The sequence below is a fragment of the Coturnix japonica genome, chromosome 5, assembly GCF_001577835.2.
Source record: "Coturnix japonica isolate 7356 chromosome 5, Coturnix japonica 2.1, whole genome shotgun sequence".
Classification (NCBI taxonomy): Eukaryota; Metazoa; Chordata; class Aves; order Galliformes; family Phasianidae; genus Coturnix; species Coturnix japonica.
The window spans coordinates 30,471,566-30,497,552 of NC_029520.1; the positions used below are offsets into that span (position 1 = coordinate 30,471,566).

At 34.2% G+C, this 25,987-nt stretch overlaps 1 protein-coding gene across 1 annotated transcript in view; it reads right to left on the reverse strand.

The window, feature by feature from the left end:
• Nucleotides 1–237: 237 nt before the first annotated feature.
• The window catches only part of ARHGAP5 (Rho GTPase activating protein 5), a 45,761-nt gene continuing 20,011 nt past the window's right edge, over nucleotides 238–25,987 (reverse strand). The window contains exons 3-7 of the mRNA XM_015864969.2: nucleotides 21,850–21,997; nucleotides 11,670–11,747; nucleotides 10,622–10,753; nucleotides 9,332–9,437; nucleotides 238–4,107 (exon numbers count right to left, since the gene is read on the reverse strand). Of these exons, the coding sequence (XP_015720455.1) occupies nucleotides 3,777–4,107; nucleotides 9,332–9,437; nucleotides 10,622–10,753; nucleotides 11,670–11,747; nucleotides 21,850–21,997 (795 nt within the window). The 3' untranslated portion in view covers nucleotides 238–3,776. The remainder of the gene's footprint in view (nucleotides 4,108–9,331; nucleotides 9,438–10,621; nucleotides 10,754–11,669; nucleotides 11,748–21,849; nucleotides 21,998–25,987) is intronic.

Here is a 25,987-nt window from a genome sequence, read left to right on the forward strand (position 1 = left end):
GCACATTAATCACAGGGTAAATAACTGGCAAAATTCTGCAGATTAAAAGAAGAGATTCAAAAAGGCAGACTCCTTCCCCATCCCACCTCCCTCCCTCAAGGAATTCCTTACACATTTGATGCATTCAGTTTTGCACAATTTAATGCTATATTTCATCTCTGTGTATGTGAAGGAGATAATTGGGTGCTTTGCCTTCAAAAATTTAGCAGGCAACTAAACTGAACATTATACACAATACGCATCTTAGGATTTTATTCATTGCATCTTTTATACAGAATAAGCGTCACTGATATTAAATCCACTGCAGTATTCTGTAGATGTAGCAACAAAGGATTACATTATAAACAAAGAACAAAATTTGTACTTAATAAAAAAAGTTTGTTTGTTTTTTCAGCTGACAAACATGATCACATTACTGAGAAAAACTGAGATAAGTAAGCATGGAAGGTAAGGCCAAATTTTTCTTTTTGGTCTCAAATTGATAACTTGTCTGTATTTACCATAAATATTAGAAGCTAACCGTAAGCAACTAAAAATAAGCATATCTATAATTTTCTAGCAACCAGAACCCAAATAATGGAGAAAACATACAAGAAAAGAAGCTTCTTTTCGCTCAGATTGACATCTGCAATCTATGTACACTATGTTAAAATTCCACAATGTTCTGGAGGGCAAGGAGTTTTAAAATAACCTGCTAAACATTACTCAGGTTGGCACTTTTTAAACTCACGTGTCGTACTTCAAAACCGCTAAAAAACTGAGAAACAATACACTGCAGAATGCCTATACCAAAATTACATAAAAAAGACAAACTACTCCATAAAGTGTCACTGAGACGCTCAACCAAAAATAATATAAATTTGTATTTTTTTCAAGATAGATATTACTGTAAAAATGCTCACATTAAAAAATATAGTTATTATTGTATTTCCATTAAAACTAGAAGGGACTACATGGAGCCAAAGTATGAGGAATTTGTATATAATGACATGCTTCCTCATTTTATAGCACTAACAAAAATAACAGAGAAAGCTCTATTAAGTATCTTTGATCATGATGGTATTACTCTGTAGTATCTTTTCCAAACTTTGCTATGACGGTGCATGTGCATGCAGGTCTGTGCGCATGTGCTTGTGTACATAAGCACTCAAGCACATCAAAAATAGCCGGGTATGTATTATCCAGATACACGCACATCCACATTCCTGCATATAATACTTGTATAATGCAAATAATATGCAGGAACTCTGCCATGTGACAATCAAGAGTCACATGCTGGTGCTTTTTTTTTTTTTTTTTTTCCTTTTTTTCTTTTTTCCTTCTAATGGTTTATCAAGTAAATGCAGTAACACTTTCATTTCTGGCCAAATGTATGTGTTAACTTTCGGGAAATTAGGAAATAAGTAATTTATCCATAACGTCATATACAATAAAACTGATCAAGAACTTGGTGTGAAAGTAGATGGAAAGGAATGTAGACTACTCTAAAAATTAGTATTCAAAGATTAGATAAATAGTATGGCAAATACCTTGAAATTCATAGAAAGATCAAAATGCAATTCACATTACAAAGACTGGAGATACTTTCATAGATAGATCTTTTAAATATGGATATGACTGGCATTTATTTTTAAGCTTACTTCTATTAGAAATAGACTTGTTTCCTGTACAGGTGATGCATTGTCTATACCATATATAGTAGAAAAATAAATTCTTTAGCAACTTAGAAATAGTTTATAAAACACTTGAAGTTGCATTTTGTTTGCTAAACATGCCAATGTTAGACTGACAACTATAAATAAAAGCTATATAGACAACAGATGTAATGTCGAACAAGTTAAGAATACTACACTTTACAGGACAGACTTTATTGAACTATTAATTCCTGTGTGCTTTGCAATAGGAATAAGGTTGACTTTTCTTTTTCGTTTTCTTAAAAAAGATAATTAATTGCAAGAATATAACACAATATCAAGATAATTTATAATATACATGTACTTCAAACAGCAGCCGAGTTTATGGTATCATAGTAATCTAGAATGATAATCCAAGTCATAATTAGAAGTACAATACCTAGGACATAAGTGGGAAAGGCAATTTTTATTTTATGCAAATGGAGCAAATCAAACTCTTAAGAGCCTTAATACTCAAAATCAGCTATTTACTATAATACATACAAGACGATCTTAAATCTTGTTATAAGTGAAGATTACAACAGTGACCATCATAAAGCTTCGTTTTTAAAACTACACAAAACATTCTAGCAGCTGAATGAGCCAAAACTGTTTTTGTCTTTGCAGATCTAAAAAGGTGTATTTTGAGCATGAAAGAAAAAAGCTGCTACGAAAAGTCTCACAAATAGTGATTGCTTATGGTCTCCCCTTTGCTACAACTTGTAACCTTCTGAAATTTTTACCACTAACAAAATATTTAACCAGAAGTTCTGTTTAAATTAAGCAGCATTCTTTTACAGCAAAATCGGTACCAATGGAGAAGGAAAATAAAAGAGAAAAAAAATAGGACAAAAAGAGAAAAAAGAGAGAACTTTAAAAACAAACAAACAAACAAACAAATAACGGTGCAAAACCAAAAAAATCAGTCATTCAGATTTTAAGTTCAACATACCACAGGAAAAAAAATGAATACAAGTTTATGTGATTTTATATATACATACTCCAAAGAAGTTAATTGTCAGTACCCAAAGTATTTATTGCTATGTATTAGCAATGCATTTTTGTATATCTTTAAAGGGTCACATAAAAATAGATTTAAAGGATAGATTAATTGAAGTCCTAGATTAAAACATTGTTTGGTTTAGAGAATTTTACTACAACAAAGTTCATGTTTATGTATGAAAAGTTATATAACCTTGTATGAAAATGTCATGAACTATTTTTCTAAACACTAAATGCATTCCCAAGTGGGAAAAATTAAAATATCTAAAATATATTAGATTAAGTTTACAAGACCGTCAATGATCTTTTAAACATGCAGCTGTTTACAGAATTAACAGTTTTACAAAATGTTTAGTTAAGGAATGGAACATAAAGAAATAAGTAGGCAACATCAAAATTTTTGTACAATATTTGAAACTCACTTTTACAACAAGCATGTCCTTGGTATTGTGCTGTAAGAAATAATAAGCAAGTTCACCCACCCTTAACAAACTGTCCACAGGTTTACTTACAAGTAAAGATGGAAGGTGAGGCATTGTAAAATTCTCAACAGTGCATTTTGCATTCTTCCATAAACCATCCTAAGCCTACGGTCACGTAAGTAGCCGGAGATTATAAAATAAACTATAGCTGGGCTTTAGTTGTTTATACAGAATGCTTGAATGTGAATAAAATTGCCAAAAATAGCATGTTAAATAACAAAAACAGCCATAAAGCAGGCTGTAAGCACTGAATGTTTCATAAATGTAATTTTTTTAATCATTAAATTTCTATAGAAAAATTTTATTCACAATATATTGTGACAAACTGTCACAGGAATGATATAGTGATTGCAATAAAGTATCATGCAGCAGCAGCTTTGTACTTTATAGCTATTTTTGCTTTTAAAAATTAAACCTCTCCAGTCATGCTTACCACATAGTTTTTATCTGCAGTGTGTACAAATGAGGAACACAGTACGGGATATAACAAAAAAATGTCCAACCAGCTGGATGAGAATTATTTTTCATAAATATGAAGTACATTACTGTATCCTGAAACATGCACGTCTATAGCTTTTCTTTACGGTCCAGTGCCAGGCTGCCTGCAATCATCTTCTATTTATATAATACCAAGAGGGTCTGCTGGTAATTGCGGCTGTATCAGCTGAGGCTGCAGTGGTGGTGGTAACTGCAGAGGTACCATTGGCTCCACCATCTGCACTGTGTTGGAAGGCGGTGGCTGACATGCCACTGGGTTCGGTGCTTCTACAATCTCTCCATTGTAAAAGAAAAACTGACACTGCTGAATGAAAGTCTCTATCATCGACTGGTGGATTTTGGTGGTAGAAAAGAACTCTCTGTTTTCAAAATCGGGTCTCATCAAAGTAGGCCAGAAGCAAATTGATAAGTTATCAGCAGTCATGAAGTTGGTTTTATATTGCTGACTAACCCTGAAATGAGAATGACATGCACAGAATGAGTTAAAAACGGTATGCAATCAAACAGAAGACTTTAAACACATGCCAACATTCTGAAGTGATAATAATAAACAAACTTTCAATTCATCAACCAGACACAGGATTTCAAGTGTTAGAAAATCGATTAAAAGGTCTAGACAAATGATAGAACGGGCTTCCTGCTGCAGTACAGCCAGATAATGAACAACACTTATAGTACTTAAATAAAAAAGGAACAGATTAGATCATTAATTAAAAACAAACAAATGAAAAATATCAAGTGTTTATTAAAGCACATCTCCATAGGTTTTTTCATATTAGCCAGAAAAAAAATTTGGCTCTGCTGTAAAAATGAGGTGCTTTAATAACTGTGGATATTCAAATGTTCAGCACATATAAACAACTGTTAAGAAAGAATAACTTAATGCAATTTTATATTGTCTGACATCTTTACAGCAAAATTTATACTATTTTTTAATAAATCAAAACCTTGGGGAGGAAAAAGGACTCATTTTATCATTTTATACTATTTTGTTGCCATGTTACTTTTGCTCACGGTAGATGTGCAGCCAGAAGCATCCTAAGATTGTGTAAAAGAAGCAGAAGGAACAGGCTCTATATCCAACTTTACATTCCAACCCCTTTGCAAACTTGGCAATTCTTTGCTATTAGAGACACCTCATTATGAAAGAGACTGTTTCCTTCTACTTCTATAATTCTCTTTCTCCTACCCTACTTCATCTAGCATTTAACACTTCTGAAACTATGAATTACCATGTCGCACTGCTCCAAGATCTCTATTTCCCTTTGATTATCTAAGCAGATAACACTGCAACTCCAGCAATTACTACAGTAATCTCCCAAAGCAGCATCTAATCAATGAGCTAGCTTTTTATTTCTATGTTCATTTTCTTCTTGTAGGTACTTGCTGTACTTCTCAAGATGCTAAATTAGTATGAGATAGGTTATCTATCTAGGATGCTAGCAGCAACTGCTGCAAGTGAGACCAAATTCTGACCAGGAAAATGTTATGAATGTCATACTCATTAACTCTGAGCAGCAAAGCAAAACAAGTCACCTGGAAATATTTTTTTAAAAGCATGTTATGATTAAGATTTTTAACTGCTAACATTAGTCCGTATGAATATTTCTCCTCATAATCACCTAAGTTTTTAAACACAGCTACATGAGTTTTTAAAAGTAAAATACTTTTAAATATACAAACTACTAAATTCTTAGAAGAAGTGAAGGAATTAAAAGACAGCAGTCCATCTAGTTAATATCAATCAAAATAATTTTAGGTTACCAAAAAAAAAAATAAATCCATTTCCTATCAGAATGCTGATTTGCCAACATAGGACCTGGCGAATAGTTCCAAAAAACAAAATTAACCTAACTCTGTGCATCACCATCAAAAGGAGGAATTCTTTTCCTATTCTCTCTCACCATCATATACAGAGAAGTTCATGCTTCTCTCCTTGCATTTGTTACGTTTGGCACTTGTCACACTCCTCTGAGAGCCAATCTGTTTAGTGAAACAGCAGAACACTACCCTAGCAAAACAGGTGGAGCTTTTTTGCTCTGTTTTCCTGATTTTCCCATTTTAATAAATTAAATGAATTCAACATCAGTTCCAGGTTTCCAGAACTTCACAGGACCAACTGAATGGGAGAGAGTGTAAATAAGATAAGAAATGACAGGTTGTTACTCTGTCTCTATGCCAATTCATCCATGGGTATATCCACTAGACTAGTATCATAAGCACTGGAATTACAAAACAAAAAAACAAATAAAAAACATTATTTCGTGTCAAGACAGCCTACATAAATTAAGAGAGTTTTAAATAGGGTTCTATTCAATAGTGCCATTGAGTTCAGTTCTTGAGTGGATCATTATCAAATACCTCAAGAAAATTGAGAAAAATTCAGAAAATAACACAAAGTTTACAGAAGTAATACACTGTGAAGGCAACCAGATTTTCTAGAATCAATTCAAATTGTTTGATATCACAAAAATAAATACAAAAATAAATAAATAACAGCCAATCAACTGACTAAACCAAATCAATTGCATAAATAAATACAAAAACAAATAAAAGACCCAAATCCAAATGCCCAGTAACAAAATATTAGTCTATTATAGGATGGAGAACAGTTAACTTCGGAATTGAACTGACACTATTTTAAGGATGAGAAAATGTAAGATCCCCCAAAGAAGCATGCATCCAGCTAAAAGTCATGCTGAGCCATAGAAACAAAGGAATTTCAGAGTTACAACACAGTTACTAGATTACTCTCATGAGCTATTGCTCCCAAATGATGATCTTGAAGGCTCTTTCTAACCTATGTGATTCTACAAACTTTGTAAGCATTATTTTGATAGGAACATGTTCAGAAAAAGAATGAACCTTGCTTAAGAACTTCTACCTTTCTGCAAGGAATGGATTTACTAAATGCATTTCCACAGGGCAATGCTGTATGAACAACAGGAATAAAACAACATCTGATATACCTTATTTTTATCATTTCTTGCACCAAAACAAATGTGTGTAATACTCTGAACAACTTAAGAAGAGAATGCTTGTTTCATCCGGGGGCTATTGGAACAAAAGTAGCCAATTCAAATAAAAGACTTCTGTTTTTAGTAGTGTTAGTATTATTAAACACTACTAAGTTATAAAAATAGAAATAATGTATTATTAATGATAAGACTATCTGCCTAGTAGAACATAAATCCATCCTCTCTCTAACCCAAAGAATATTTACGTATCGTATACTGTTCAAGGAGCACAGAACCATATTTGTAAGCTTATTTGTGGTTTGACTGCTTTCAATATGAACTTTGCTCAGAACAAGATGGTAGTATAACAGGAACTATGGGAAAAACAAGCTCCAGTGTGTTTACTTGGTAAAGTACAGGCCCAGAGGTATAGCTGCACTCTTACTTATCTTAACAAATGCAGTATGACACATAAGATGACGTTCTTATCCCAATAAAACTTTGCAAAAGCTTCAGTTAAAACTACCTGCAAGAAAGACGTACCACACCTAATGACAACTCTGCTGCTTCAATAAAGTCATTAAACTCAGGTGATATGCTGTAGAAGATATCCTCTTTGAAATTCTGAATGATTTCTATAAACATGAAATCAATCTATATGATCATGATAATCATCTAGGTGATCATCTCCCTACTACTGAACCTGTGAATCTCGCCAACATATTTAGCATTAAAATTCAATACAGGACTACAGTTTTTTTTTGTGTTGTTTTTTTAAGAGTTACTGTATTGTGAACACCTAATGACGAAACAAATGTTATTAGAAATTCTAAACTTAAAAATGTTCAACTTTTCTACATACATTTTCCCACGAATTAGTTTTTCATCAACATTCTACTTGTACTCGTGCTTTTTTATTTTCCACAATGTAATTAAAGACAAGTACATTTTTGCTTCAGTTTTCAGTGTATAAACTAAAGGTTCCCAGCGGGATTCTTCTTTTTGAAGTTTTCTGATTTAAGCAGGGGTTGAGAAACGGGTCCTTCATTTTTACTCCAAATTCACAATTACAACAATATAGGCAAGAAAGAAAAACCTGTCACTGAATATCTACAACTGAATGTCTCCTCAGCAAAATGCAATTTAATTCATAATAGGCCAGAATCAAGATTTTCTGTGTTTGAAAAATATTCTTCATTCTGACCTAACATACAATTTTACCTAATAGCAATTAGTGAGAGATGCATCAACTCTGATAGTTATGCTGATAAATCTAACACTTAAGATATTCAAGAATATGCAATTCCTATGATGTAGTAGAAAGTACAAAGGTAACTGAGATACAGTTCTGTAGAAATAGAATGCAAAAAAACTTCAGCAACTTGTCAATTACTATTCTAACGATCAGCATGAGCAGACTGCAAGGATTTCTGATTACACTTCATAGATTGAAAAGTTGTGAAAATCATAGTAAGTACTACAATTATTGCCATAAGAAAATATTCTCACTCATTTACAATTAAAAAAAAAAAAGATAATAATAAAAGATTGACTTGTATTTTAGCATGTGTATTACTTATTCTAAATAGCGCAAGGGAACACAAATAATGCCTCTCTCAACCTGTTCTGAATAAATTTGTTCCAAGGATATTTGGACACTATTCTTGAATGACGGTGATATTCACACTTCCTTTCCTAAAAGAGTAACATTTAATTTAATTCAAGGAGAATAAATTAAAAACTGAAAGCTTTCACTTGACTTAACATTTTTATTCAAGTTTTTTCTTCCTATATCAAATCTTTCTGTATATCTTTAAAAGGTTGAAAATGGACTTCAGCGCAAAGGCCAAAAAGCACTACTTCTGTTCTCCAGTAACCTTTGTGATATATATATTTCATTTGCTTGTATGTGTACATGAATTAGGAATCTATTTACGATAACTAAAAATTGTATTTAGCTCTTTTACTTGCAGCAATCTGGGTGCTTGAAGCTGCAGTAAGATTTTTGTTACTCTCCTCTGTGGCATGCAAACAGGCAACCAGCTGAAGATTTTGACAATTCTGAGACTGACACTCTTCTACTGAATTCAAGGAATCTGGTCCATTAAGAACTACTGAAACATTACAAGTGATTTACATCAAATTTGTGATGTTAGTAATGCTAGAGTACTTTGTTAGCCTGTAATATATAATTGCAAGAAATAGTTCTATCCACTCATGAGATTCTATTCTAGAAAACTGGTTATTAAACTGAATTTTACTTGGCAACCTGCACTAAAAAAAAACAAACCAGATACATTTCCTTGCAAAGGAAAATAAACTACACTTGTGATTGAAAGAAGTATAAAAGTAAGAGCCTAAATTACAAAGCTTCCCACATATTCAATGAAAATTGAAAAGTCATTTATGCTGGAAAAGACCTTCAAGATCATCAAATACAACCATCCACCTAACAATACATATCTACCATGTCCACAAGTGCCACATCCACAGATCTCTTACAACTCCTCCAGAAATGCAGACTCCACCACCTCCCTGATGGTAGATATTATGCATCAATTACATCAGATGTCATAATGCATCAACATTAATTCATAATTTTCAATCTCCGTTCTCAACAATTTTACTGGCAGAGGAGAAATGCAGCATGACATTTTAAATTCTGATGTGTTGGGCTTATTTTAATGTTAAACAAAATTTCAGTAGAAAAATACTAAACCTGTTCAGATGTGTTATCACGTATTTGAAGACATCATAGTTCACTGGGTGGAACTTCTTCACAATTTCTTTTAACTCATGTAGCCGTTCTGTCTTATCCGGGATCTCTATAGAAATAAGTGACATTTTCTCATACATTTAGAAAGAAATACTGAATAAAGTGTTGCTAAGTCTTTTTCCAACTACAAGAAGCACAGATATCTACAGAGAAACAGAAAGTGAAAAAATATTCAATAAAATTCCTATTTACATTTATTATTGCAAAGAATCACCTTTTCATAAGAAAGTGGAAAAATCTAAATATATTTCATCTAAATATGAAAAACGTTTATCTGTTTTTAGGTAGAATTATTAATTTCTATTTAACAGTCTTTTTAACAAACCATCTTGATCAAGTTGTTGGCTTGTATGCAACTAACGAGACAGGAAAATCTGTAAGACTTTCCATTGCTTGCAAAATGTTTGTAACACATACATAAGATTTATACAGATTATAGTTGCACAAAGTTGCCTCAAATTTCCCTGAAAAATATCCCTGAAAATTGCAGGGAAAATATAAAAAAAACAAAAACATGTCTATAGATGTCATCCAACAATACAAAATTTCTACTCTAATATACATTAACCACGTCTAGGTTGAAGCCTTAGGCTTACAGCAATATTGACATATTTTCAATTAAAAAAACATGGCAAAAATATGTAGTACTTTCTTAGAACTGTTTGCTACCAGTCCAATTGCCCAAACTGATTCCAATAAATATATCCTTTAAAAGGGGAACAATGTAGTCACATTTTCAAGTTTTGAACATTTGTAAACTTAAGTAAGCTTTTCACCCTACACACAATTCGAAATGAATTTGAAAAAAATGCCAGAGATTCACAATAATGCTCCCCAGACCTGTGACTTCTAAAGCCTATTTTGAACGTAATACTTTATGAAATCATGGGATACTCTTTTCCACCCCTGTAAACAACCGTGATACATTTACAAGTACTAATAACAGGAATTATTATGCAGTGCTAATAATAGGAATAAAAGGAGATTCCTCCAAATAACCTTCCTTCATAGAGGAAAAATAGCAAACTACAATTTGTTTATGATAACTGATGTAATCACCATACAATTCTGTTCTCATTGTGTAATTATGTTAATTTTAAAGAACACTAAAAAAATTAGCACACCTAAGCAATTAATAAAAATAAGTGCAGCAAGCCCTTTTAACTTACAATGAATTTAAAACTGCAGTAACAGTAAATATTGTTAAAAAAGAAAATATTCTTTATTACTTACTTGATGCTTCTAACAACTCTTGATGCAAAGAGTAAGGAATTAATGGATCTGGCAGATCTGCAAAAAAAGCTTTAAGAGCCCCAGCCACAGCATTTACTGTCACTTCCATAGACTCCAGGCTGATACTATGATCTGTAAGACAAAATTAAAAGCAATTTAAGTCAAACTTATAGTAGTGACTCTTCAAAATACTTTTATGAAAGAATTTATTTAAAACACTGAAAATGAAAACCTTGCATAGTATTTGTCAAAAACCATGAACCAGGGAGTAAACTGCCACTGCTTTGACATACATGAAATAAAGTCTGACAGTATTAAGAAAGCAGTAGATCAAAAAATAAAACTGTCTAACTCACCATGCAGACTTAAATGCTTTTCTATTTGACACCAACCAGCTTCTGATAATTCATTCTGCCCAAGAATGTGTTTTAAAATCTCCATCCCAAATTTTGTTAAAAACTGCCACAGCGTACATCAATATGCAGAACGTGTGAGACGCTGTTTACGTGGCCACATGAGGCCTTGTAAGCAAGGGCAAGACATGCCAGGGACTGCACAGGACCATATAACCTACTGCTAGATTTCCAAACAACAGAAGCTTTATGTAATATATTTGGAGATTTTAATTAATTGATAAAAATATAAAAATCATACTAGATAATGTTAAAACTCTTCAAAAGTCCACTGCACTCGAAACACCATGTACTACTACAATGACAGAAGAAAATCTAGCGTAATAGTCAGATTATTTGAAACAGATAAGGCATCAAAAATTGCACCTTTATTCGCTTTATCATCTAGGAGGAATTTTACTATTTCATAGACTTAATTTCATTAGTAATACTAATAAAATAAATATTAAATAAATGGTTTGCACACGGTTTCATTAGTTACATATAGCCTAGACTATATGAATGCAACCTACCAAAGAGTAAAGTGCTATGAATATCAGTTTGAAAGTAACACTTACTTACACTGGCTGTACTATCTTATAAATCCATAAAGAATTCAAGTTCTTTTGGCTTTAAATACTGAAATCTGTCATTACCTTGATCAAACTGTTTCTGAATGTTGTCTTGATCTGTTTTGTTCCCACTAACACGATACAGGCCTTCAGTACATAATCCTTAGGAGGAAAAAAAAAAAACATTCAAAAATAGGTTATGTACTACAGAGCAAAACAGAGTCAGCCATAAGTACCTATTGAGAAACCATATGCAGTGCCTAAAAAGCAACATTAGAAATTATAGTGATACAGAACTATCAAGCTGCGAAATACCAGTTGCATTTTTGAGTTCACTACTCCATTTAATGTCAGTCAGAAGTGGAAAGATTGTTAGGAAGTAGAGGATCTCCAGGGCTCTCATTATTACCTTGTCTTACTACATGTTACAGAGTTGTCATAATTAAAGCGGGCATTCTAGGCAAATAACATTTATGCTATTCATGTATTTATTATGAATACACAAACGCACACACATACACACTCACACTTGCTCACTCCACTCCATTGATAATGCGTTCTATCATAATGCGACCTGTTTTACTCACAGCTACTCACTAAACAGAAGGATCTGACCTACTAATAGTGGTTACCCATAATCTTTTTTTTTTTTTTTTAATTACTTTGGAAACCACTCCAAGCTGTAAATCCTCACCTTTAAGTGTGCAAAAATATCCATATGGTACATCTCCAAAGTAGTACATGGTTTAACGAAAAAGAATCACATTCTAAAGCTTTACGAAATTTCCTGACTCTACCATTGCAGATGAGTACATGAACGCATTTTACAATATCAGGTCAATACAGCAACTTTTCTGTCACATGAACTCTGGATGCGTACATTAATGAGAAACACTAGAAATCCTGGAAACACAGTCAAAATACAGAATGCACTTAACTGCTTCAAACCACTGATTGTTACTCTCCTAATTACACTTTTCCCTCTTAATTTTCTTCACAACTCACAGATCTCCTTGCTAGCTCCATCAAAGCTACCTTAGTACATTCTGACTACTTTTTTCTTCAATAAACATTCCTTATAGGTTTCCAATTCCATAGCCAACAATTTTCTCTTCCAAACATCTACCTAAACAGAAGAACAGAAAATGGTCTAAAAACACAGAACATTGTTCTGTGATGTCACCTAGAAGCATCAAGAGATACAAACTGGTTGCAAAGTGCAGAAGATGGGATTCAGTAATTTTCACAGCTGGAAGGATTTAAAATTTGTCTTCAAAACAGCGTCCTGAATGTTATCAGACAGAAATATTCTGTATTCCTCTTACCAAATTTGTAAATAAAGATTAAAAAAACATCAACAACAACAACAAACAGTGATAGATAACAAGCTAGAATCATCTAATATGGGAGAATTCTCAGTTGCAGCTCTTCCAGCCTCAGGCTATTTTGTGTTTCATCCAACTACTATTCAATTTCTTTCTGTACAAAGGGAATTGAATCTGCTGCAATAGCATTTTCTGAGAAGTCCAATTCAGTCACTGTTTAGTAGCAGTGTTTAAATCCTGAATACTTGAACTGGGCTGCTGTGGAGACAGAGATGCTCTGTCACAGTATTTAGCAGTTATTCTTTCAATTTTATCACACAGCAGACACCTCTTTGTTCAGGCCAGTATAGCTCTGAGATACTGTTAAAGATAATGTACAGAACTTCAGAAACATTTCAGGATGTATCTACTGAAATGAATTGTCTTCCAAGAATAGCAGCTAACCATTGCAATTCTGGATTAAGCTAACTAAATCAGTCATTTAAATTCTTCACATAAATATTTCCTCTTGCCAGAGAAGTGGGCCCATGGGAACCTAATTATGTTCAACGAGGCCAAGTGCAAGTTGTTGCTCCTGGGTCAGGGCAATCCCAGGTATTTATACAAACCAGAGGAAGAACTTGAGAGCAGCCCTGCAGAGAAGGATTGGAGGGTCCTGGCTGATGAGAAGCTGGACATGAGCCAGCAGTATGTGCTTGCAGCCCAGAAGGCCAAGTACATCCTGGGCTGAATTTAAAAAAGTGGTGGCCAGCAGGGAGAGAGAGGGGACTGTCCCCTCTACTCAGCTCTTGTGAGGCCCCATCTTGGAGTACTGACTGAATCCAGGTCTGGGGCTCCAGCTGGAGAGAGAGGGGCTCCAGAAGGACATGGAGCTCTTAGAGCAGGTCCAAAGTAGGGCAACTAAAATAATCAGAGGGCTGGAGCACCTCATCTATGAGGAAAGACTGAGGTAATTGGGCTTCTTTAGCTTGGAGAAGAAAAGGCTTGGGGGAGACCTCCATGTGGCCTTCCAATACTTGTGGGGAATGTATAAACAGGAGAGCAAACAACTGTTTACATGGAATGAAAGTGATAGGACCCCGCTTGTCTGGTGGTTGTCTGGTCTGGTGGTTGGCTACCATGCACACAGCAGGGGGGCTGAAACTAGATGATCTTTGAGGACCTTTACAACCCAGGCCATTCTATGATTCTACAGTATACATGCTTGAAATGTCTGATATATCAAGGTCTTCAAGTATGACACTGCAGTTCACTAGCTTTAGATTTTAACTACTACAGCTCTCGGTTCCTCTAAAGAACACATTAACTTCAGAACAAGGTCTCCTAGGGCAACATTCACTTCCCATGCCATTAAGGAGTATATGGTGGAGGAGAGGTAAGAGCAGTGGGAGAAGAAAACAGCTGTTTTTCTATGATATATCCTCCCATCCTCCAGCAGATTCTGGCTTGCATATGTTTTTGCATAAGGAGCTGTAATCACCATTTGAGGATTTATCCTCCATTAATTCATCTAAATCCCCTAAAGTCATTCACTTTTCTCAGGAAATCTTTCTCTCTCTCTCTTTTTTTTTTTTTTTTTTTTTTTTTTTCATCTTTACTGTGTTAAAAATCAGGGAGTTCTCTACTCTTTGTCAGCACCACTCATGCTTTTTGTTTATTTCCATTTCTCAGAAATTTTCTAAGCTAATTAGCTTAGCCCTTCTCTGTCCAAAAGTTAACATTATTGTTCTATGCTGTTTCTTTTCCAAATTCTTTTTCACCTTAAGACAGACTGATTGCAATTGTAACCAATGCAACACATGGAATTACACAATAGTTTAGGTTTTTTTTTCCCTCTGTTCACTCTCTCTCTTTTTAATTCTTTTAATTCTTCCTCCTTGTTTAGTACCAAGTACTGAGAGTTAATATTTTTAGACAGCTTCTGTGATGATTTTAAAGACTTCGCTTGAGTGACAACAGCTATACCAATATTTAGCTTGCCTAGGAGTCATACAGTATCTGCCAACTTGGCAGCTGTAGCCAGGTTCTCAGTATCATTGTACTGTCTCCAACTCTGAACACATGCCATTTAATCACAGCAAGTTTAATTCTTTCCCCTATGGTGACCAGCTGCATTTTTTTAGGAATGATTTTGGACTACAGCAGCCAAGAAAATCACTCTTACAGTTACCTTTGTAAATGTTGTGATCTGTATCATTCCATAATCGTATTCAGCAGATTGACCTAGTGTAAATACGCTCAATCCCTATGCCATCCAGACTACACAAGACTAAAGGAATCTCCACCTGACTGATCCACAACTATAACCTGTATGTACGCCAACAGCATATATGAGTATAAAGACTACAAATTATTTTCTAGAAAGAAAAGTCTAGCACTAAACTGCTTTAAGCACATTTAAAATTCTACATTTAAAGCATTCCTAACCTGCACACATTAGCTTTTTGTAGTAATGTATAATACAATGAAATATTTAATAAAAAACAAGCAGTATAAAAATATCCTGTACTTTCAGGAAGACTCAAAAATAGGAAGCTCTCATCCAATGCTGAATAGTTCTGTAATTTTCATGAACCAATCATTAAACAAGCTCTCAATCACTTCATAAAAAGTTTCTCAAAATTCCACTTCATAGTCTGACTTTAAAAAAAAAAAAAAAAAGAAAATGCTTCAAATAAAGCAACGTGAGAGACAGCAATTCACTTTTTCTGCATGCATCAAATAAAGGGTAGGTATGTTCTTTACCTCATTAAATATGAGTTAAATCTGAAGATACAATAACTTTAATCACTGTGTGCATACAGGAAAGTAGGGGAATAAGAGCTCCTGCATAACTGTAAGCACTCTGCAAGAGACATTGACGTCTTGGTCTTATCTCCATTGTTTAGAAATTCTTGACACAATTCTCATGATGTTTACTTTGAAGATAAACTTTAACTATCAATACAACTCAAGTGTACAACATGTATTTATGAATATTTCATAGCATATTTGTTTACAGTTTTCAATTATTCTCAAGCACTAATAAATTAATAAACGTGCTCCTCCTCCATCTGTCTGGTAGTCAGTCTTCCATCAGAAGAAACAACTGATGCCTGTCTTCCCCTCCTCTTGAGTTGGACAGTTTCCCTGCTGCTAATTAATTCCAAAGTTAAAAAGCTTCAACTGGTTGTTTAGATGTTAGACCATCGTCAATAGTGAAACCGCCTAATTCAAATTTGAAGTGATCACAGAATTACTCTGGTTTTAAGGGAGCTAAGGAGCTCATCTACCCCAATCTCCTACTTAAACACAGGGCAATGCTCAATTCAGATTAAGCTGGTAGGTCTCTGTCTAATCTGATCTTGAATACCTCCAAGGACAGAGTCATCAATATCTTTGGGTGACCTGAACCACTGTTCAAATAATCCTCAAAAAAAAAAAAAATCTTTTCTTCTTTTTATCTACTTGAAACCTCCAATTTTAATGATCATTGTTTCTAGTTCTCCTGCCATGCACTTCAGTACTTTAGCTTCATTCTATCATCCTGGGATTCTTATAGGCATGAGAAAGACACTTCAAAATAACTCCTTGTCCCTTTTCTCTAAGATGAATCAATCCAGTTCTCATTGCCTCTCCTTACAAACTATAAGCTCTAGTCTCTGTCTTCCTGCTACACTCACTCATGTCTTTTTTTTTTTTTTTTTTTGGTAGCATTTCCAATAATGCCTAACATGGTCTGAGTAAAGAGGAATAATCACTTCTATTGATTTACTGCCCACCTTTTCTTGGGGCAGTCCAATACATCCTCAGCCATCACTGTTAGCAGGATGCACTACAGGCATATGCTTATCACCAGGGTCCTCCAGATCCTTTCCAACAGCACTGCTGCAACAATTCCTGCATTACCACTGCAGGAATTTAGCCTCTGCATGTGTCCTCGCTGGATTCCACAAGGTTCCTGTTGTCCCATTCATTCCTCTTGTCCACATCTCCCATAATAGAAGCCCTGGCCTTGAACATATTAACTGCAACTCCCATTCCAGGGTGATTCACAAATTCAAATAGGGCTCAAGTTGTACTGCAGGGCTATTTAACTCTCTTACTGCCCAGAATCATGGCCTATAAATGTTCTTTTTACATATACAGCTTCATGGGTAGCTGAACCAACATAACTGATCATTATGACTGAAAAACTTGGCTAATTCCCTGCTTCATCAGTCATTCTCTACTTGCTCTACTCATATGTGCACAGTCCTGCTCCCTGCCTTGCACCTGCACTGGCACATATTTGAACCTTAATTTAACAGATGTAATATAAAATAGCAGAACGCAGTCCATTTTTGCCAAGTCAGTGAACTGCACTGATTCAGGGAAAGGTCTAACAAGCACCCACAAAAGAAGTGGCAGAAGCATACAGCATGAGAGGATCTTCAGAACTTACTGGCTATTATGCTGCTTTTTATTAAACAGTCCTTAGAATGTTGGGTCCCATACACCAGGGTTATGGGAATGGCCCTTATCCCATTTTGTTTCTCTGTTCAGCAGAACAGGCTTCCAAAAGCCACTAGCTCTCACAAGACATCTGAATAAAAGAGATCATCCATCTTGAATTTATGGATTTTGTAGCCACTAGATTGCAATGATAGCCAGCCTTTTTACCTCATACGGCTCCGTTGCCTATTTATTCACTGTCCTCATTCTCAGAAGGCAAATATTGCATTGTCTGCTTTTAGTATAAAAATCTAGCCTATTGGCAGATTAAGTGCAAAAAATCTGGGTATAATTCATGGGAGACAATATTCTTTTACTCATTCTACTTCCAAAACTGCAACTTAAATAAGAATGTATAAATATAAAATGCCGTAATTATTTTCCAAATACAATTTCTGATTTCAATTGTAGTTCTCCAAGACAGTAAGAGATGTGGCTCAATCAAATCAACTCACACTGCTTTGTTCCAATCAATGTCTCACATATACTGAGTAACAATAAATTATTACAATGTGCACTACCCCGTATGTTTCTCTTTCCTTTATAGCTTTATGTATAGTTAACACCATAGCAACGTTATTGGTTTTTTTATTAAGTACTGAATTTAAAGAGAATAACCTTGTCAATTAAGCACATACCAATATTCTACAATGATTTTTTAATAACTGAAAACCCAAAGAAAAAACACACCGTACATTGCTGTTATTATTATTAGAGCTGCACAAAGTCAAGCACTACATGCATTAACCTGCAAACTGTGTTAGTTTTCGTAACATTGACTCAATTCCTCCTTATTAGAAAACAGACTGAAATGCCATTTTTATCAAACTTTTCACTTATCATTTAACAATGCATACAAAAAAAAATCCACAACACCTTAAAACAATACCTAAATATATATATATAAAAAAAAAACATGAATGTACTTAATAGTTTGCATGTTAGCATGAAATTTTAGTCCAAATGATTGTAAGTGCAGAAAAGTTACAAATAATCAATAAAAGTGTATGTTGGATAACATATAGATAAACAGTCCTTGTACATAAATTGGTGACAAGTAAAACAACATAAAAACATAAGTACATCACTATCACAGAACACCCAAGCTATGAGCCTGCCATAATCACAACAAAGTTCTACGTTTAAATCTTAGAACAGAACTAGCATTCAACATCACTTTATGTGGTTCTACAACATAAAATTCAAATATACCACCAACAATGGTAAACACTCTTTTTGTTGACATCACCTTCACAAACCTGTGTTCTTCTCTTTCAAGCAAAACTTCTGAACCTGGGCAGCTACACAGAAGCCATGTACTGTAGAAATATTACAGAATACCCTCCTTACTCCCCATATGACAATTCTTACAGGGAAATGCATAATCACAGCATTCATTCTACTAAGACAACTGAGATTCAAAAATCATCTCCACTTTGCTGCTTATGCAAAAAAAAACCCCAAAACATTACGATGTACTAAAAACATAAGTGTCTACATTGGATAGAATCTAAAAAAATAATAATAAAGAAGTTATTTTTTTCTCCAAGACTGTACCATAGCAACACCAGCTCTACAGGAAAACAGTCACAGCAATTTTCTTAAAAACCTAAGCTCAACTCTAGCTTTGCTATTAACTGTGCTTCTCTGCTGTGTATGTAAATCTAGTCTGCAGAACACTCGTATACTTCGAAATTTTATTTTAAATGATGAAACACAATGACCTACTCATTCAACCAGGGGAAAGCAACAGAAAGAACTGGAAGTACTGCATCCTCAAAACCTTTTGGAAGCCTTCAACTGAAAATAACTACTAATGTTAAAAAGCCTACTTAAATAGCTGCCCTGAAAAGCAAGTTACACAGCGATTTAATAAGAATGTGACAGAAGTAAAAGAACACAAACACCAGCAGCTTCTAAGTAATGTTATGTCACCAATGATATAAAAGTGCTTACACAGAGTTTGTAAAAGGGTACCCTAACCTTTTACCTACCTTCAGTTAAAAAGGTAACAGTCAATGCTCTAGTATTGACTACTTCACTCCTTCAGTTTCTACTTTAAATGCTATAAAGACAAGTTTCCAAAAAAAAAAAAAAATTCAAGTCCCAGATTATTTTATTTTTAATGAGAAGTTATTTGTCTCCTTACAGATAAATCACTGTGGAATTAAAATTTTAGCTGGAAAATATCAACCTAAACAGGAACACACAGAAAATATCTTCAGATATAGGTATGTAAACACATGGACCTTGAGTTAAGATCCCCTATCTTTACCAGATCTACCTTTATCCTGACAGGATTTTATGGCTTCTTCAGATAAAAAAGTCTGTTGAGTTAGAAAAGACTAGAATTCTTCAGCTCTTGGATTTACTTTAGTTTTATCCAAACTATTCCTCTTCCACTGATGTGCACTTATTAAATTATTTATTTAAATTGTGAGGATATTGTAGAACAGCATGATAAGACAGAAAAATTTGAACGCATTTTCTGCATGCTCTCAATTCTTTCATGTTTACGTTGGAATCTTCAAGAACACTTGCTGAACTTATCTGAGCATCCAAAGCAAAACAGAGAAATCTGTGTTCTACACAGTACTTTTTGCCTCAGGGACAGTTTAGATAAGTATGTCTAAAGGATCATCTTGTATCATTTCATGAGGTAAAAGGAGAGTACATTAAAAATTAAGGCTGACCCTTCAATTTGAGGTTAACCCTATCTTCATTAGAAAAAAAAATTCAGTTCAGCCACAATGCAAATTAAATTTGATAATACAAAGAGAAGGAGCTGAACACAATGAAGTATCTTAAAGGGAAAAACTAAGCAGTTATACCCTCTGTAAAATAAACATACTGACTAGCTTCCTTCAAGCAGAGATGGAATAAGACTAGAGCTCTTGATTAAAAAGAAATATGCTCATCATCTGGTGCATCTGAAGGGCTAGTTAGTACTAACAGTACTTAATATGAGACAGCTGACCCACTGCAGGACTACCCAAGGCCAAGCAGCTGATACAGTATATTTACCAATTGGAAATGGTACCATTGCCAACTCTATACTGAAGCTAACAGATCTTGACTTGCCTTCTGCAGACTTATCATCTCCAAAACTCAATTTGTAAAACCTTCTATCAGACAGACCCGCATCGTCAACTCTGGGACTACTTCAGTAGAGGACTTGTGCAACACAAGCAAAATTTTAATTTCCCTTTAACACCCCTGAAAGGCTGCACAGGAACTACAACACATGGTATGAACCTCATCAGATACCGCCTGGATATTAACCTAATATAAAAATAACATATGCTAAAAATGAAACTCCCACAGCCAAGTGTGAGAGTTAAAAAGAACGACCAATCTACTTACAGAGAACTTGTAGAAGAGCTGTTTAAGATCAAAAATAAAGGTTTTGTTCCATTTTTAGGAAATTATTAGCAGAAACAGCAGGTCAGCTACTGTCTTCACAATCACACACACAAAGCACAAGCAATCACAAAAGAAATATTAAATGATCTCTTGCTCTTCTTACTCTTCTCCCATTTTTTTCCTTGGTGAGGTGGGGTAAGTGAAAGCAAAAGGGAGGAAATTCTGCTCTTATCCACATTTTATCTACATCTTATTCTGCACTTAATGCAACTTCAGAGCAAGGAAGAGCTGCACGGCTGCACACAATGCCAAAAGTTATGTTCTCCATCTTTAAAAGCTAAACAACAAAAAAATAATCCACAAAATCCAACCAAATCCAATCCAACCAAAACTCAAAATAACTCCCCTATCCAAAACGAAGTCTTCATCTGGACCAAAATGATCAATCTATTTCCCTTACGACCACACAGTAAAGCAGCTGAAATCCAGACAGGGCTCAAAACTCATGACTAGAAAGTCAGGTAGAAAAAACAGATGAAAACCATACCATGAAATCACACCTTAGTGAAAACACGCGTTAATATTGTACAACAAGTGGGAAATCCATAAATTAAATAAATCATTTGGTACTTTTAACACAGAATATTTTAAAATATAATATTCAGGAAATAGATTTTTCCTCCACAACAAGTTAAAACACATGTCTAGGATTATCAGGAAAAAAAAAAAAAAGAAGGGAAAAAAAAGAGCTGACAAATTAAACCATATGAAATATCTGAAAGTGGATTTCAGAGCTTCTTAATATGTTACATAAAATACAGTGGATTAAAATTAATTTGAAATTAGAAAATTAAGTTTTTTCCTTATTAAAGGAAACAGATGTTAAATGTCAAATGTTGGTATATAACAATGGAAATATTAGTGTAAATAAAGAAAAATTACTTGTTAAACATACAATTTAGAGAACGCAACCTATTTTTATAATATGCTTTTCCCATAATAAAGTTATTTATTCAGGCAAAGAGTGTTTTAAAACAGAAAATGAGAGGCACTGCTTACTCTGCATGTGGGAAAGTTTTCCTGCAATAATTTTCCTAACTTACCTGTATCTTCAATGAATTGCACACATTTTTCAACAAACAGAGGTATGGGTTTCTCAGATGTAACCAGGTCTTGTAGGGGCATTCCAAAGTAATTACTTTCCCAGTTTCTACGGATTGGAGGATTGAATGTCTTAACTTTCTTTTTTTGCTACAACAAAACAGAGTTATTTAAGTAATAATTATTTAAGTAATATTCAAGTAACATTATAACTAACTTAAGCACAGAATCACACATCTATCAGACATACCTCTACAGCAAACTGAGTAAAAACAAAAGTACTTTTAAAGCAGCAGACACCAGATAAGCAGCACTCTGATCATTTCTAAAACACTTAGTCATCTTTGCATCATACATAATAACTTCCAGCATGACTCACAAAGGAATCTACATTAAATACAAATTGATCACAGCAGTCTAATGTTTCCTATCACCAGAGAATGTCCTCCATATGTCTTTCAAAGGTAGTAAATAATCTTAATATCGCAACTATTTTACAAGGCTAATGTCACAGAATATGTAAAAATAAATCACAGAGTAAGAGTTTCAGGCACCAGCACAAACATGACTGTTGCAGTGAGGTACTACTAAAAGCATACATTTTTTTTCTGAAAAGGAGGCTTGCTCTCAACCAAACGTATTACAAATATGATCAAGAGAATCAAGATTTGTTGCCTATTTTCTCTAGAGCCCCTGCAACCTCCTGTTGAAGGAACTTTTCACGATTTAACTAACAAATCCACTTTTAATTATCCAGAGTATTATACAATATCAGATAACACTCAGAAATGAAACGTGAATGGATATTCAGAGATGATCATATAAAAGTGGCTGTACTACACGGGAACTGAATTAATATCATCATCATCTCTAGCATTCTGTTTTAGAAGTTTATGCACAGCAAAAACAGTGGTAAAAAGCCGCTATGCTTTCATAGAAAAGCTCTGACTTGCGCATTTTCTTTTTCTTCACGTAACAGGTAACACTAATCAAGATTTAAATTTAGTAACAAAATTTCCAGTGTGTTACAACTTAAAGTAAGACTGTATCTCATGTAACTAGTGACATAAAATATACCACCATTCTGTTTCTAGGTTTAACACTTACAAAACTCAAATTTCCTCTCTTCTGCAAAACCACTGGACTTCTATACCATCAAATTCATTTACTAAGATGTTAAAGACTACCTAGAACTTCAAGGTAGAAAAGTGCATGTTCATCACTGACTTGCTCACTGGGAGATATCAAATTGAAGTACAACTCTATGAGGGAAGATGGAAACCACATTTCTCCAGCCATCACCCTGCAGCACTGTGGAACTTCTCCAACAACTGATAATGAGATCTGGTAATCCAAACTTTTCAACAGCCTAATTAACAATTAGAGGAATGTTTCAAGGACAATTTCTGCCTGATGAAACCGGCATTAGGCTGCCTGTTATTGATCACAGTAACAGCTAATAAAAGACAGGGTTTACACCTTTCAAAATTTGAATATCTGTAAAAGGTTCAGCATTCATAACTTAAAAGAAAGGGACATACATTAGCAAATACTCCAAAGCATTAGAAAGGAAGAAACTGCCCACCAGCAACGTTTTCCTCACAAAGTTTTATATTAATTGTAATTTTTACTTTTTTAATGAAAATAATATAAATATACTGGGAAAAAAAAAAATAGGATAAGCTTCTGTGGTTAAAGGAGACACCTGAAACTATTCTTTCAAACTGTGAACTCCTCAACTAACTTTGATTTATCTTGGATAAGACATCATTGGTTCTTCCAGTTTGTGCACTCAGGTTAGAAACAGCCTTATCTTCCCTCCACCACAGTTCCCTGTTTTCAAGTCTCCAGCACTTACCCCAGTTCATTGCCCATTTTCTCCTTAGTGGAAAAATCTTATTTACTTAGGCAACAAACACAGACAGTACTAATCAGCAGAAACTGAAAGGCCCAAGCTGAAGCTATATGTAAAGAATGTGTAAAACTTGGTGAACACCTGTGTCAAATGCTCAATGTTAGCTCATTTTAGGGATGCTTGCGTTAAAACAATGAAGCAAGCAAGTAATAATTAAAATTAATTTTCTTTCAAGGTGTTCAACACAAACCAACACCATCTTAGAATAAACAGCATAAGACCACTCAGACTATATGTTTCAGACACAGCAGCAAGGAACAGGCTGTCACTTTGATAAAGATGTAATATTAACATAACTAATAAATTGTATTATAGCAGAATCTGGTTAATGAAATAAGAAACTAAGATTTTCCCAAGAACTTGAACAAAATTAGAGCAAAGAATAAAGGAAAAAAGAAAGCCATAACCAGAAATGCTTTTCAAGCTGATCCAAAAATAGAGAGTAGAGAAAACATTTGATTTAGGTCCATTGCATAAACATGAAATTAAGATTTTGTAAGACACCAGTAAAGTTAAAATAGCAATTTTATCAGCTTATTCCCATTACACATCAATTTCCTCTCTGTACTGTCAAATATATATTACAGTATCTCTTTCATCATTTCCCCATCTTTTGATGCAGTGAGCAGGCAAAAATCTCCAAATGAAATCATTTTGCAAATAGCACATTCTACACAATCTCCACAGTAACATAGCTGCAAATTAATAACACAACTTCAAAGTAATAAAACATCAGTTATTTCCTTATTTGAGGCATTCACACTTCCCATAAGTTGCATGACTAGTGTCATTAAGTAAGGAACTTCTCAATAGAAAGACACATTATTGTGTCAAAGGCTTCATTTTTGTTAAACTTTCCAAATGACTTCAGAAAATGAAGAGGTCATATTTCCACCATTTTCTAGTTTTATTTCTAGCTTTATTAAAAGTTCATTTTATCCTTTTCCCAACTCTGAGGAAAAACCTTTTCTGATCCACCAATCTTATCATGGAACTGTTATATCAGCCACTCACTAGCATATATTTTTCTGTGTAAAATCGATTTCTAAAAGTTTTCAAATGTAAGAACATTAGAACAAAAATAGATAAAGATTAAACTACTCAGTAAGTTAAACACCTTAGAAAACATGAATCATTTCTATTCATATATTTAAGTTATTTTGAATAACTTAAATATATAATTAATTTTGAGTCTATAATTTTGTCATTCACTTTTAGTTCAACAAGTATTTCAGTCAAAGGCATCCCCCACCACAGCACAACAGCTGCCAAACACTGCATGCAGTGAGCGCTATGGTAGGTATGGTCAGACTGCTTTGCACGCTTCTCTGAAATCATAATAGAAAAGAACATCCAAGTACCAAGTCAGAAAAGACAAGCACCAGCAAAAAGCTGCTAAGCTAAATCCTAGCAAAAACCTAAGTTGTTTCATATGCCACTGCTTAATGTTGATAATTAAAGCATCACAGAAGCCTAACACCATAAAGCAAAAATTCTCTGGTTTTGTGTAAATTTGGTTTTTTATAATTTATTTATATATGAGTTTTACACCATCTCCATCATGAGTTCTATCATTTGCTGCCTGCCAACGGCCTACCAAGACTGCACCGTTCACTCCCTAACAAAAGTTAAGGCCAAACCCCAAGCAGACCCTTTTATTTCTGCAAGAAAGTAGTCCAAACCCAGGAGCCCCAAACTTTCCTTGGGTTGCTGACACCAAAACAATGTAAGGACAATACTGCTTTAATTACAGTAGTTTAATCACAGAAACAAGCCTATTCCAAAAGATTACTTGAAGTCCTCCCAACAGAAGACAAGCTGAACATGAAAATGTTTATTCTAGCACTACACAGAACCCAATTCTCAATGTTCAAGTTAGAATTACTGTTATAAAAGAGCATTAAAAAATTAAAACATAAGTTTAAAATATACTCAGGATTAATTCTCTTGACAGTAAGTTCCAGAGAACCAGCTCAGTATTCTCATCTTCCAGTGCAACTATTCTGAGGTATCAGTCAAATGTGAATCTTTAAAGTACAATGTACTGCAACGAGCTGCCCAAATCTATCCATCAAACTCCTTCTGCTGAAAGGCTATTTACTGCAGCTAGTCCTCTCTGCCCAAGCAGGACTATCCTTTTTTTTTTCCCTTCCCACCAGAATCCCAGCATCATTTGTTAATCCAAGTGGAAATTCAGCCACCTTTCCTCTACCTCCCACACACTA